The following is a 15,018-nucleotide window of genomic DNA, read 5'->3' as shown; positions in this document are numbered from 1 at the left end:
ATGTTCATTCATTTGCTATCAGTGAATTAATCAGCACGTGATTTATGCTGAGCCGCAAAGGGCCTATTTGTTTAAGTTTTTTCGGACTGCAATTTTCATAGTCTTTTTACTGGGTTGCCTGTGGTAGCTCAGTCATAAAATGCGTCTGTTTTTAGCGGGTTACCTGTGGTAAACCGCTCATAAAATACCTTAAATACCTTCGTTATTTTACTGGGTTACCTGTGTAATTCTTCTTCATTTTTTTCTTCTCCTTCTTCTTCTTCTCCTTCTTCTTCTTCTCCTTCTTCTTCTTCTTCTTCTTCTTCTTCTTCTTCTTCTTCTTCTTCTTCTTCTTCTTCTTCTTCTTCTTTTACTATAGAGCTGCAGAGCCGCAAGAACAGTTGACTTCTGTTGAAAATCACTATCTTCACCGGCGGTCCTCACGTCGTCTTCTTATCTTCACACCAACCAAACAACAGAGAGTTTTGATTGATAGCATGCAATAGGCTCATCAAAAAGTATAGCATTCAGGGCATTGAGTTTGTTGAACAAATTTATTGCTCTGCTAGTTACCCAAGTTTTAATTTTATATCTGACTTATTTATTTTATTAATGTAATTTTCCAAACGCAGGTGAAAACATAATTGAATTATATTAAGTCCCTGACAAGGTTTATTACACCCAATAACAAGATTATGTGTCATGTCGTCATGTGTATATACTCTGACAAGGGAGGAAAGTACAGTCGCCATATTTGAAAAAAAACCCACACTTTAAACTACGATTTCATCGTCTTTTGGACCGCGAACTCCACAAAAAAAACTTGACCAAGATGTTCCCTACGATGGGGGATTCATTTTTTTAAAACTCTTTTGGCTCTTCCTCGAAGATTTTTATATGACCGAAATTTTCATGCAGAAAATGTTTTTACCGGAATATTTGAATATTAAGTCCCTGACAAGGTTTATTACCAAACCCAACACACGTAAAATATACTTATCAACCCTCAAAAAAAAAAAAAAAAGGAAAAGAAAAGGGAAAATAAGATAAAGAAACGAAACATTATAACAAGTGCAAAGATTAATTTGATGTTCGTAATGCCGTGAGAAAGGAAAAACAAATATTGTTCTTATATATACCAACTGTCAAAGTCCATTTTTCTCGTACTTTGATTGGTCGAGAGGGTATCACGTGAACGTGCTGTGAAATGTAAGCTTTTTCTAATTCGTCAAAATCAAATAATCAAAAACTCAAGCATTTGCTAGGTGTTCTTTGACATTTGGTATGTAACAAAACACTTATTGACTGTTTGACTGTAACCTCGGGAAAGCGAGTGTGTTTTGTGTTTCGTGTTCCATAGACGGAGATGGTTCCCGAGGCGAACGCCCTCTCGGGACCACGAAACACGCTGTTTCCCTTGGTCTCAGTCAATAAGTGTTAATTAATAATAGCAGGTGCTAGAGTTAGACCTAGCATGCGGGTCAACAAATGCATCAATTCAACAACAGATTTCGATGAACCCAACAAAAATGACCGCTCACCAACAGGATTGGCTTCAAAGCTCTGTTGGTAGAGCATCGCACCGGCATTGCGGAGGTCATGGGTTCGATTCCCGCACGTTGAAGCCTGAAATCATTTTTTCAGGTCTTTATTAACAGCGTTCGCTTAGATCGCTTATTCACTGTGATGATTAACACATCTAACATAGTTTTGATATCTCAATTTAATAAACTTTTGATATATGGTTTTACACAATTAAATCTTATACATTGGAGGCCCCACTGCAAACTATAGTTGACAATACCACGGGTAAACTCAAGTCTCCACTATTGCGGTTTAAGAAACCCCATTGCAATGGAGCATTCATTTGTTTTTCATTACTAAATCTTATATATTGTAAGCCGCACTGCAAAATAGTTGACAAGACCAATGTAAACTCGAGACTCCATTATTGAGGTTGAAAGCCTGCTTGAAATGGGGATGTAGTGTGGCACTGCGATAATTTACTACCAAGTTACAGTATTTGATTGGCGGATTCATATGATATCGATTTAACTATGCGGACACACTAATAGGACCTCTTGAAGAAAGCCACCAGTCACGAGTAAAGTCTCGGCTACGCCTCGTGGATTCACACTACTTTAATTGACAATTTGATGACGCAATTAATCGTCAATGATAGAGGAAAGACACACAAAAACTCTCCTAGCTTGTTTGTGTTTTTGTCTTTTTCTACACTGTTTTATTCGGCATTCTTCTTCGTATCTACGAGCTCGAGTCCAGAAATGTTGCACTTTTTGACGGAAGACTTTCCCTGATTGACAACAGCAATGCAATTTTGGCGTTGTTTCCTAAGTCGAAGTAACCCCATCAAAAGACGGCGAAACCTTTCGCTCTGTAAAGTATAAACGAACGGGTTTATAGCGGAATTACATGCAGCCAGCACCAAGCCAGCTACATATGGAAGACTTGCCAACACGAGTCCAGTGTCATGACTGGAAAAGAGATATATTAAGAGGATTGGAAGCCAGCAAACAACATATACAACACTGACAATGATCATCGTCTTGGTAACTCTCTTCCTTGACTTCAACAAGGCTAGTTGTGTACCTTGTACTTGGTGTTGCTTGAACCAAAGAGAGTAGATGACTCTGCTGTACAGAACAAACATGATGGAAATAGGAATGACTCCAACAAAAACCAACCAAAATGTGCTGTAAGTAGTAGAAAGCCACATGAGATGCATTGACCATTGTTGCGTGCACGACTGTACCTCTGTGCTGAAGTCAAGTGTCCATAATGTAGGAAAGTTAAATAGCAAGGCGTAAGGCCAACAAAAGATGACGATCAATTTAAGCCTTTTCATATTTAGTTTCAGCTTGATAGAGTAAGGATGCACGATTGCAAAATATCTTTCACATGCCACAGAAACGAGAGTAAATGACGAAGCAACAGCACCTATCCAAGCAAATGATCCACCAGTTAACACCTTGCACAATATCTTTCCCGCAACGCCGTCAGGATGAGTGAAAAAGGAGATGAAAACATACTGTGGAGCAAGGAATATCCCTACCATTATATCAGCTACAGCAAGGTTGACGAGGAGGTAGTTCATTGGTAATTTCATGGATTTATTGGTCAGAATGATCAGTATAACTAGGATGTTTCCTATTACGTTAGCCACTGTTAGGATAGATAGAGACACAGCAACGGCTACTTGGGCCGGTGTGCTATTGGTATAAAGTTGAGACATGGTTGGGCTGTATATTTGATAATTATCTGAAAATAATTACACGGAATATAATTAAATTCAGAAGTGATTGATGTATTGGATATGTTGTTTGAATATTCTGACAGCTACTAAGAAGATGATGGGTTTGAATTTTCTTTCTTCTTTTCTCTTTTCTTTCAGCAACCTCTACTTCGTACAAGACAAGCGAATAAAGTTATAGTCAAGAGCGTCTGGTCTAGAAGAAATCTATGTGTCCGTAGGAAAGTATTACTCCCCCACTTCTCTAGACGTGACAGATATGTATAATAAAGTATTTGGAGGAAATGTAAAAAAGAAAGAAAGAAGCAAAGTAGGGAAACAGAAGTAAGAAGGAAAATGAGAAGGAGGGGAGAAGAGATTACTCACTAGAGGAGATAAACAAACTCAGATTTCTTTTCATTTCTGATATTACCTCGCTCGTCTTAGTTTTCTTTACTTTATTTTCCTCTTCTTCTTCTTCTTCTTCTTCTTCTTCTTCTTCTTCTTCTTCTTCTTCTTCTTCTTCTTCTTCTTCTTCTTTTTCTCCTCCTCCTTGAATTCTTCTACTATAGAACTGCACAGCCTCAAGAACAGTTGACTTCTGTTGAAAATCACTATCTTCACCGGCGGTCCTCTACACGTCGTCGTCTATTGCTCTGCTAGTTACCCAAGTTTTAATTTTATATCTGACTTATTTATTTTATTAATGTAATTTTCCAAACGCAGGTGAAAACATAATTGAATTATATTAAGTCCCTGACAAGGTTTATTACACCCAATCACAAGATTAAAGTGAATGGTGAAAATAAAATCGGAAAAACTAAATATATATTTTCTTAATTCGAGGTTAAGATAATGACCTCCGTGATACGAAAGAGTAAAAAGATCGATAAAAAATGCACTAGAACATTTTATTTTTGCGCGCGCCATTGTTTTCCTATATAAATTCCCTATGGTATCTGATGTCGCTGATATGTATATATAATCTGACAAGCGAGGAAAGTACAGCCGTCGCCATCCTTGAAAAGCAACACACTTTAAACCACGATTTCATCGTCTTTTGGACCTCGAACTGTAAACTCAGATCAAAATGATCCCTACGATTGGGAATCATTTTTTAAAACTCTAAAGGGAAAATAAAATAAAGAAAAGAAACATTATAACAAGTGCAAAGATTAATTTGATGTTCGTAATGCCGTGAGAAAGGAAAAACAAATATTGTTCTTATATATACCAACTGTCAAAGTCCATTTTTCTCGTACTTTGATTGGTCGAGAGGGTATCACGTGAACGTGCTGTGAAATGTAAGCTTTTTCTAATTCGTCAAAATCAAATAATCAAAAACTCAAGCATTTGCTAGGTGTTCTTTGACATTTGGTATGTAACAAAACACTTATTGACTGTTTGACTGTAACCTCGGGAAAGCGAGTGTGTTTTGTGTTTCGTGTTCCATAGACGGAGATGGTTCCCGAGGCGAACGCCCTCTCGGGACCACGAAACACGCTGTTTCCCTTGGTCTCAGTCAATAAGTGTTAATTAATAATAGCAGGTGCTAGAGTTAGACCTAGCATGCGGGTCAACAAATGCATCAAGTCAACAACAGATATTAATTTTGAAATCTCAATTTAATGAACTTTTGATATATGGTTTTTCACCAATAAATCTTATATATTGCAGGCCCCACTGCAAACTAGTACGTTGACAATACCACGGGTAAACTCAAGTCTCCACTATTGCGGTTTAAGAAACCCCATTGCAATGGAGCATTCATTTGTTTTTCATTACTAAATCTTATATATTGTAAGCCGCACTGCAAAATAGCTGACAAGACCAATGTAAACTCAAGACTCCATTATTGAGGTTGAAAGCCTGCTTGAAATGGGGATGTAAAGTGGCACTGCGATAATTTACTACCAAGTTACAGTATATGATTGGCGGATTCATATGATATCAATTTAAGTGTGCGAACACACTAATAGAACCTCTTGAAGAAAGCCACCAGTCACGAGTAAAGTCTTGGCTACGCCTCGTGGATTCACACTACTTTAATTGACAATTTGATGACGCAATTAATCGTCAATAAGAGGAAAGACACACAAAAACTTAGGTCGATTTGTTGAATGTTGAATTTTGTTAAAGTGTTCCTGGTTAATGTGTCCGCACTGTAAGCCAGCAAGAGGTTCAAAGAATTAAAAAGATGAGCATTTTTTACAATTTACCGATTTTTAAACACCTGTGGTGCAGCTCAAGGGGGTCGAACTGAAAGCATAGTAAGCGCCTCTTCCAGCTGCTATACAGTCCATGTATGACCCCGGAACACAGCTCTAACCAGTATGAATTAGTTTTGGTCAGTTTTAGGGGAGTGAGGAAAAACCGGAGGACCGGAAAACCCTCGGAGTCAGAAAGAGAACCAACCAACTCAGCTCACATGGGGTGACTGGGATTCAAATCCCGGACCTGAGAGGTGAGAGGCGAGCACGAGCACGCCAACCAGACTGAAGGCCTCTGTGCTAAAAGAAGGGTGTGTAAGGATACACTGCATGAGAACTCCCCATATAACCACGCGCGACACTAATTTACTCAGCTCTTGTTTCGAATTAACTTATTTTAAATTACACTTTCCGAGGTCCTAATTAAGCTTTTTTTTCTTTCTTTCTTTTCTTTTTTCTTTTTTTCTTTTCTTTTCTTTTTTTTTTGGTTGAAGATTTCGCGTTCTGTTCTCTCAAATGAGAACGTCTTTCATAGATATCGATTCGATATCGATTTTTTTTCGTCAGCTGTTTGTCACTCAGTCTGTTTGTCTGTCTCTCTGTCTGCTTACCTGTTTCTTTGCAATTTTGTTGGTTTCTGGGTTGCTTGTTTGCTTATTTAGTGTTACTTTTTTCCTTTTGATTGTCTTTTTGTCTCTCTGTTTTGTCTCCTTATTTGTTTGTTTGTCTGTCTTTCCGTTCAGTTGACCCATCGGTTGGCTTAAGCTTGTTGTCTGTCTGTCTGTCTGTCCGTTTGTTTGTTTGTTCTTTCAGGTTCTATCGTCACGTAGACCCACCCTTTTTCAATCGTTCGTCTTTGTATCGGCGAGCTCGACTTTCCCTGCAGAAAAGTTGCACTTTTTGTCCGAAGACTTTCCCTGATTAACAACAGCAAGGTTTTTTTGCCGTTGTTTCCTACAACATAGCAACTCCATCAAAAGACGTCCGGAAACCTCTCGCTATGCAAAGTATACACAAAGCGGAATTTCATGGTTCGAGTGTCCGCACTGTAATATTACAATGAAAGGACAAGTTATATGTCTTATTTATTTCCATTTTGTGTAGAATTGAAAATTGTATGTAATTCTCCTCGCTAGTTTGTGTTTTTGTCTGTTACTTCTTTTTCCACACTGTTTTATTCGGCATTCTTCTTCGTATCTACGAGCTCGAGTCCAGAAATGTTGCACTTTTTGACGGAAGACTTTCCCTGATTGACAACAGCAATGCAATTTTGGCGTTGTTTCCTAAGTCGAAGTAACCCCATCAAAAGACGGCGAAACCTTTCGCTTTGTAAAGTATAAACAAACGGGTTGATAGCGGAATTACATGCAGCCAGCACCAAGCTAACTACATATGGAAGACTTGCCAACACGAGTCCAGTGTCATGACTGGAAAAGAGATATATCAAGATATTTGGAAGCCAGCAAACAACATATACAACACTGACAATGATCATCATCTTGGTAACTCTCTTCCTTGACTTCAACAAGGCTAGTTGTGTACCTTGTACTTGGTGTTGCTTGAACCAAAGAGAGTAGATGACTCTGCTGTACAGAACAAACATGATGGAAATAGGAATGACTCCAACAAAAACCAACCAAAATGTGCTGTAAGTAGTAGAAAGCCACATGAGATGCATTGACCATTGTTGCGTGCACGACTGTACCTCTGTACTGAAGTCAAGTGTCCATAATGTAGGAAAGTTAAATATCAAGGCGTAAGGCCAACAAAAGATGACGATCAATTTAAGCCTTTTCATATTTAGTTTCAGCTTGATAGAGTAAGGATGCACGATTGCAAAATATCTTTCACATGCCACAGAAACGAGAGTAAATGACGAAGCAACAGCACCTATCCAAGCAAATGATCCACCAGTTAACACCTTGCACAATATCTTTCCCGCAACGCCGTCAGGATGAGTGAAAAAGGAGATGAAAACATACTGTGGAGCAAGGAATATCCCTACCATTATATCAGCTACAGCAAGGTTGACGAGAAGGTAGTTCATTGGTAATTTCATGGATTTATTGGTCAGAATGATCAGTGTAACCAGGATGTTTCCTATTACGTTAGCCACTGTTAGGATAGATAGAGACACAGCAACGGCTACTTGGGCCGGTGTGTTATTGGTATAAAGTTGAGACATGGTTGGGCTGTATATTTGATGATTATCTGAAAATAATTACACGGAATATAATTAAATTCAGAAGTGATTGATGTATTGGATATGTTGCTTGGATTTGCTGGCAACTACTAAGAAAATGATTGTCTTTTTTCTTTTCTCTTTTCTTTCAGCAACCTCTACTTCGTACAAGACAAGCGAATAAAGTTATAGTCAAGAGCGTCCGGTCTAGAAGAAATCTATGTGTCCGTAGGAAAATATTACTCCCCCCACTTCTCTAGACGTGACAGATATGTATAATAAAGTATTTGGAGGAAATGTAAAAAAGAAAGAAAGAAGCAAGGAAGGAAGCAGGAAGGGAATAAGAAGTGATGAAAATGAGAAGGGAAGAAGAGAGTCACTGGAGGAGATAAACAAACCCAGATTGTTTTTCATTTCAGATTTTACCTCGCTCGTCTTTTTCTCTACTTGATTTTATTTTTCCTCTTCTTCTTCTTCTTCTTCTTCTTCTTCTTCTTCTTCTTCTTCTTCTTCTTCTTCTTCTTCTTCTTCTTCTTCTTCTTCTTCTTCTTCTTCTTCTTCTTTTTCTTCTTCTTCTATACTTTAGAAGAGTTCAAGAATAGTTGACTTCTGTTCAAAAACACTTATCTTCACCGATGGTCCTCTGCACGTCGTCTTCTTATCTTCACACCCAACTAACAAACTACAGAGAGTTTTGATTGATAGCACACAATAGGTTCATCAAATATCATAGCATTAATAGCATTCAGAGTTTAATGAAGAAATTTATTGCTCTTCTAGTTACCCAAGTTTTAATTTTATATCTGACTTATTTATTTTATTAATGTAATTTTCCAAACGCAGGTGAAAACATAATTGAATATTAAGTCCCTGACAAGGTTTATTGCCAAACTCAACACACGCAAAGAAAAAAAGAGGACAATTAAAATAAAGGATATTAATTTTGAAATCGCAATTTAATAAACTTTAAGGTAATATGATTTCAAGAAAGGTTCCTAGTACAAAATGGGGCATTCATTATTGGTTATTTACTATTGGATGCCCCACTGCAAACTAGTTGACAATATCCGTGATGTAAACCAAAGTCACTATTGATGTTTAAGAAAGGTTCCTAGTACAAAATGGGGCATTCATTATTGGTTATTTACTATTGGATGCCCCACTGCAAACTAGTTGACAATATCCGTGATGTAAACCAAAGTCACTATTGATGTTTAAGAAAGGTTCCTAGTACAAAATGGGGCATTCATTATTGGTTATTTACTATTGGATGCCCCACTGCAAACTAGTTGACAATATCCGTGATGTAAACCAAAGTCACTATTGATGTTTAAGAAAGGTTCCTAGTACAAAATGGTGCATTCATTAGAGTTATTTACTATTGTAAGCCCCATTGCAAACTAAGTGACAAGACCATTGTAAACTCTAGGCTCCATTATTAAGGTTTATTATACGACACACTCAATTTTCACGTGTATTATGACCATTTTTTCGAGTGCAATGACAAAGCGATAATACACCGTCTGTGAACCGGTTTTGAACGGTGTTTTTTGCTGATTGCAGCGCAAGGAAATTTTCTCCTTTTTCCTTTGTGTGGCTCATGTCAGTGGTTAGAGTTCGTGACTTTTAAGTTTGCTTGTTTACAATAAAAATGGTTGTTTTTCATAGACTATTTCTCATTTTTCGTGTCATATAATAGATAATTTATTACAATTTATTGTTGTTCGTTCGTTCTTTTGTTTGATTGTTTGATTGTTTGATTGTTTGATTGTTTGATTGTTTGATTGTTTGATTGTTTGATTGTTTGATTGTTTGATTGTTTGATTGTTTGATTGTTTGATTGTTTGATTGTTTGATTGTTTGATTGTTTGATTGTTTGATTGTTTGATTGTTTGATTGTTTGATTGTTTGATTGTTTGATTGTTTGATTGTTTGATTGTTTGATTGTTTGATTGTTTGATTGTTTGATTGTTTGATTGTTTGATTGTTTGATTGTTTGATTGTTTGATTGATTCTTTGTTTGTTTGTTTGATTGTTTGTTTGTTTGTTCTCCCAGGTGACTTTCATTCGTTGTCTTGGCGAGCTCGACCGCTGTCCCTGCAGAAGCTTCGCACTTTTTGTCGGAAGACTTTTCCTGATTGACAATAGCAATGCAATTTTGGCGTTGTTTCCTACATCGAAGTAACTAGTAGTCCATCAAAAGACGTCGAAACTTTTCGCTCTGCAAAGTATAAACGAACGGATTGCCAAGCGGAATTACACGCATTCAACACCACGCTAGCTACAAATGGAATCCTTTAACTTGCCGCCAATGTGTGACCATTATCATTATAATGGGAAACCTAATATACCCGCGCCCGAATAGAATTGGAAACACACCACGTTGACCTGTGTGTAAAGATAATATACACAAGTAGCGTGTGTGACAAATTTAACTGGCGTAAATGGTGAAATCGGCCGAGAAAGGTTTAGGACTTACTTGGAATGGGCTGAAGTGGTCAGTTGTGAAGGTCGTTTAATGACTTACAAAGTAGTAATATATTCTAACCCGACTCCATCACTCCAAGCGTCCCATTGGCCCATGTTGATCAAGATATGGGAGAGCCAATAGGGCCGGGCAATTATGTCATAGACAACAGTCTGTCTACAATTCTTAAAGCTACATATAAGCGGTAGGACAGGCTAATATTTGTTCAAGACTTCTCTTGCGATTGCTCGACTGTTTATAATTTCCTTTGTTCATCGATATTTTGAAATTAATGGAGATTTACTTTTTTTTAAAACGAGTGAGCAAGAAGGGTCGTTGTAAAACACGCAAAGGGCGGTTAATTCACACAGGACGCCACGCCTCATGTGAATACTGTGGGCCGATTTGGAATAAAATCCTTCCTTCGCCCTCATTTTATGACATAAGCAGCGTCAGTAGATTCTTCCTCTAACGAGAGAATAACGTTGGAAGCACTGCCCTTGGCCAGAACTGCAGTCGTGTTGACTAGCAGAACTGACGGTGGGTATTCACCATGAACAATACACGCCGTAACCCCTGCAAGGGAGGCTAAGGGTGTACTGACACTTGCCCAAGGTGAGCACCCAGACTAGTGGAGGAAAGTAGGCGTCTTACTTCTCCGTTCTAGACCGGCTCCAAGCAAAGTCTAGCCACTGCCCCAAATAAGGCTAAATAGAATTCACTCTCTTTTAAAGACAAAAAAGGTAGCGCATCCTGGAGACATCTTGTGCACAAGTAATTATCATAAGAATGGCAATGTTGATGTGGCACTAGATATTACTTTTTTTGAGCTACTTAGACACCTGAGATGAGTGACAGAGGAAGATAATTAGATAGTCTGACTCAGGAGATGATACAACTGGTTATTTTAAGGTAAGGACTGAGGCATTCCACAGGGCATAGCTTTCTACTTTTTTCGAAGCGAGCAAAGAATTAGCCTTCAAAGCAGGCGTTCTTGTAAGTTTGGGGAAACTTTGGAAATTTGCATATCAAACATATTAAGTGTCGTATTTCTCTGTGTTTGTTGTCTGCGAGGCAGACCCACGAGTTACCATCGTCCCCGTATCCTTCCTCTTTTTTTTGTCTTTTTTTCTTTTCTTTTCTTCTTCAAAAATCTTCATGTCGAATTCGTTATAAAATGACGGACTTTTTGTTTGCCGCTTTTCCGCACAATTTAAATATGGAGTGAGCTTTCTCTACTCCATCTTCGACACTAACATACAGAGTAAAGCTTGATATGGGAACGAGCGAGGATTGAAACCGCAAGGCCCCATTTTTCTCGCGGGAACGTAGTCGAAACAGAAACCCATCAGAAGAACGCCTGCTCTGCAGGCTAGCAAAGACGTGCGTCAGCGGGCTTTTCCGGGGCTCCTGGTTTAGGTGATGACAGTGAGAATGCTACGCCTTCGCTCGTTAAAACGTACATGAACGTGTATATAAAATTACGAAAGTTACAATAAGTCAGGTAATAATACGGTTTCGAAGTCAATTTGGGATTAACTTGCACGAGTGCATGTGGTTTTCAAAGAATTTTTTTTATTTATTTTAAACCAAAATTTGGATATATATATGTTGATCGTAAAAAGTTTTTTAACGTTAAGTAAATCTGAATCAATATGAATGAAGAAACTTGCATTGGCTGACTTTTGCAGCTAACTGGAGATGTATATTGAAAAAAATCATACCTAAAAGTTGTTGAACATTTTCAGAAGCTAGACTTAGCGACTCAGTTTTGTGATCTTGTAGGCCAAGCTTTTGTGTCGGCACTTACCACAAAGACCCGCTCCAGTATTTTCTTTAGATCGGTTGGCTCATTTAATCTCTCAATTCATGTTATAGTTTGTTTTCTTCTCACAATTTCTTCCATATATTCAGCCATAACGATGTACTTTTAGTTGTGTTTTCTTTTTTGAACTGTCTTTTTAGTTGTTTGATTAGTAAAATCCGTAAAAATCTTTGCTTACCTAAGATAAAATGGCTGCCATTTTCCCTCTCGATTTGGTAAATTTCCCTCTTATTTTTCGTCATAAAAATCTGTCATCTTATTGGCTAAAACCATTTTCTATTGTTTATCATCCAATCGAAAGCGAGAAATCCGTTTGTAATTTGCACTTGTGTTACATTTTTCTGCACTGAATCACACTTTTTTGCACTGTATTACGTTTTTACAACACTAATAGATATAATAAAAGTTACAATACATATCTAGGATATAAAAATATAAATATAAACCCCTATTAAATCGAAGGTAAATAAATAAACAACTAATATATTTACTCATAAATATAAAATTACTTATTTCCCTTCCCTTATCCTGAAGCCACTTATATAATAAATTACTAAATGTGACCTTCCCCTAAACCAGTCTTATCCCAACAAAATCTAAAATATTTAACAATTAATAAATGAGAGTAAAATTATGTTTGTATGTATGTCCCCATCCAACCCTATATCCCAATGACACGTGTGAAAAACGTCTGCGCATGCTCTGAAATTTGACTTTCAAACATGCCTGATAAATTGGACTTTACAAAATGCTAAAACTTAGTGTCCATGCTTGAAACTTAAGACTAATTCTTTCATATTGTGTTTGTTAATACAGTATCTTGGTCGGACAAAAGTATACTCTCGAACTTTTTTGTATACTTGGAGAAAACAAACATTTATTTTCTCACTCAAACTCTTCAAATTTTTTAGAAAACGTGCTGAAATGCACGCATGCGCAAACGTTTTTCTCTAGTGTCTATCCCAATGTCATAAACTGCCACGACATAACATGTGTAACATAACTGATATATAATGATAATGTATGGACTATAAAATATATGTAAAACTATGAGAATTTATGCGCATATGGTCCTCTCCTCCTCCTCCTCCTCCTCCTCCTCCTCCTCCTCCTCCTTCTTCTGCTGTTTCTATTGTCCTTCAATATGTTTCTATCTGTACTTTTTATCATATCTTTCTTCTTAACTTAAAGTCTCAGAGCTGCGCCCCACCACATGGATCAGCAATTGCTCAGCAAAATTCACACAAACGAGACCACGTATTTTCTCTTTATAGTTTACTAGTAATGGTAGTACAGCCTTCACAGGAAACCTCGACTATATTTGCGGTTTTCTTGTTTTGACATGTAAGACGAGGCGCGCGTGACGGGTCTGGCTTGAATTATCAACATAACAGTACCCTGACATCGATGTGATGTTTTGTAGTGCTTTGTCACTGTTGAATAATTTGTTCAGCAAGCTCTACGGGTTATAGGCCATTAGACGACCAATCATAACGGAAGGCATAGCTTTGCTTGGGGGAGCTTTTCGTATCTTGACAAATGTTAACAAAGTCTCAGTGTTTCTGATTTTGAAACACTCTGAAGTGGTTTGTTATCGGAGCCTTTTACACTTCATTTAACTAAGAACCCATCACATGTCAAAGTCTTCGCGTCAAGAGTTCATACGGACGACTCGCAGGAAAGAAATGGCACAAAGTTGTTCAGTGTTGGGCTTGTTTAACATCTGAGTCATTGAAGATGGACTCTGGAACGATACGAGTTAACAAAAGGCTCATCGTTCGAGCGAATCCAGAAGTGAATCAACGAAAATTAGTGGTGAGACACGTTAAGCCTTGTGATGATGTTCACCCTGTGGGTTTTCGAGTTCAGTCCAAGATAGTATCATCAGCACCAGAACAACAGCAAAAGGTTGTACAAGTTAGTGTACCAAGACAGGACTTGCGAGCTGCTCAGTTTGGAAAACCACAACAAAACTATCGTGGCCCTAAATACAGCATCAATGTACCCTTGATCCAACTGAACATCACTAACAAAGGGATAGAGGTGAGTTCTGAAGAATTAATGTGACTTAGTGTTGCTTCAAAAGGCTTCAAAAGATAAGATAAGATATATTGACTTGAATAGATCCTGATAAATTGTTCCAAAATGAAAAACGACTTTATATATTTCTTCCTGTAACGAATCCTTATAAATGTTTTTAGCAGAAACTCGAAACGCTTTGTGTCCAGATAAAATATAGCGAATTTTGGATTCATTATAAAGAGTTTTCAATCTTTGCCTACATAAACATCAAACCGAAACGTTTTGTTTTGCAGCCCTACCCTTCGCTTTCTGTCCTTATATATGATGCTCTTCTTCATCGTTATTCCGAGTGTTATGTGAAGGTACCTTCAACTCTCACAGTAAAACTAAACTATATTGTAAAATCTTTTAGTGTTTCAACTTATGTCTGTAAGCAATATTAAATCAGAAAAATACAAATTTCGACGGTCCGAAAGAAATTTCACGCAAAAGATGTGAAATCCAATGCTTCTTCTTTAAAACCCCACTAAGTAAAGTGTTCCTTGCATTATTTGGCATTACAAATTGCTTGTGAAAGTATTATGTTTTATAATTAGTTCTTCATCCGTTCATTTTTCTTTTTTCACACGAGTGCAGAAATAATTCAAGTATAGCGATGTAACGCCATGGTTAACTGTTTTGACCCTTCAATCAATTAACAGCTGTCAATGGTCATTGTTTATCGAGTGCTTAACGTTTTAATTCGACCAACCTAACAATGCAACAATACTCAAGTTGTTGACTGTACAATGATGTTGTTTATCTGCCGAAGTGCTGGTTTAAAAAGAGTTCTGTAAGAAAATAAGCCAGCAGTTGTGTACTGGTGGATTGATGTTCACAGCAGTTCATCTTCCCACACTTTTGACATGTTGAACTACTTCCGTTCCTGATCTAATGGAAAGAGTCACCTCGCATGACCTTTACATAAAGCTGGAGTTAATCAGACCGACAGTCTCGCTTCCGCGCCCAAACAACGTACCGAAACACTACTAGTATATCGTTTTGTCATTATCATTATCTTCACGCGCATCATCTTCATCTGTA

General features: G+C 37.6%; 3 protein-coding genes across 3 annotated transcripts in view; 1 reads left to right on the top strand and 2 right to left on the bottom strand.

Annotated features, from left to right (window-relative positions):
• Window positions 1-1,059: 1,059 nt before the first annotated feature.
• Window positions 1,060-3,957, bottom strand: LOC116287268 (QRFP-like peptide receptor). Its single transcript, XM_031693934.2, has 2 exons — window positions 3,663-3,957; window positions 1,060-3,258 (listed from the first exon to the last, which is right to left on the bottom strand). Exon 2 carries the CDS (start codon window positions 3,230-3,232, stop codon window positions 2,222-2,224), a length of 1,011 nt encoding a protein of 336 aa, XP_031549794.2. The 5' UTR covers window positions 3,233-3,258; window positions 3,663-3,957; the 3' UTR covers window positions 1,060-2,221.
• Window positions 3,958-5,934: 1,977 nt separating this feature from the next.
• Window positions 5,935-8,078, bottom strand: LOC116287293 (QRFP-like peptide receptor). Its single transcript, XM_031693962.2, has 2 exons — window positions 8,048-8,078; window positions 5,935-7,650 (listed from the first exon to the last, which is right to left on the bottom strand). The coding sequence occupies exon 2, from the start codon at window positions 7,622-7,624 to the stop codon at window positions 6,614-6,616; it is 1,011 nt and encodes a 336-aa protein (XP_031549822.2). The 5' UTR covers window positions 7,625-7,650; window positions 8,048-8,078; the 3' UTR covers window positions 5,935-6,613.
• Window positions 8,079-13,409: 5,331 nt separating this feature from the next.
• Window positions 13,410-15,018, top strand: part of LOC116290823 (serine/threonine-protein kinase PAK 2) — a 53,304-nt gene continuing 51,695 nt past the window's right edge. The window contains exon 1 of the mRNA XM_089033979.1: window positions 13,410-13,956. Within this exon, the coding sequence (XP_088890105.1) occupies window positions 13,651-13,956 (306 nt within the window). The 5' untranslated portion in view covers window positions 13,410-13,650. The remainder of the gene's footprint in view (window positions 13,957-15,018) is intronic.

The sequence above is a fragment of the Actinia tenebrosa genome, unplaced genomic scaffold (genome assembly GCF_029948245.1).
Source record: "Actinia tenebrosa isolate PJP-AT-01 unplaced genomic scaffold, QUT_ActTen_1.0 PGA_scaffold2__45_contigs__length_23673736, whole genome shotgun sequence".
Classification (NCBI taxonomy): domain Eukaryota; kingdom Metazoa; phylum Cnidaria; class Anthozoa; order Actiniaria; family Actiniidae; genus Actinia; species Actinia tenebrosa.
This window is presented reverse-complemented; position numbering and strand designations above follow the sequence as displayed.

Coding starts and splice junctions, on each gene's coding strand:
- LOC116287268 (XM_031693934.2), bottom strand. CDS start 3,232: ATGTCTCAACTTTATACCAATAGCACACCGGCCCAAGTAGCCGTTGCT.
- LOC116287293 (XM_031693962.2), bottom strand. CDS start 7,624: ATGTCTCAACTTTATACCAATAACACACCGGCCCAAGTAGCCGTTGCT.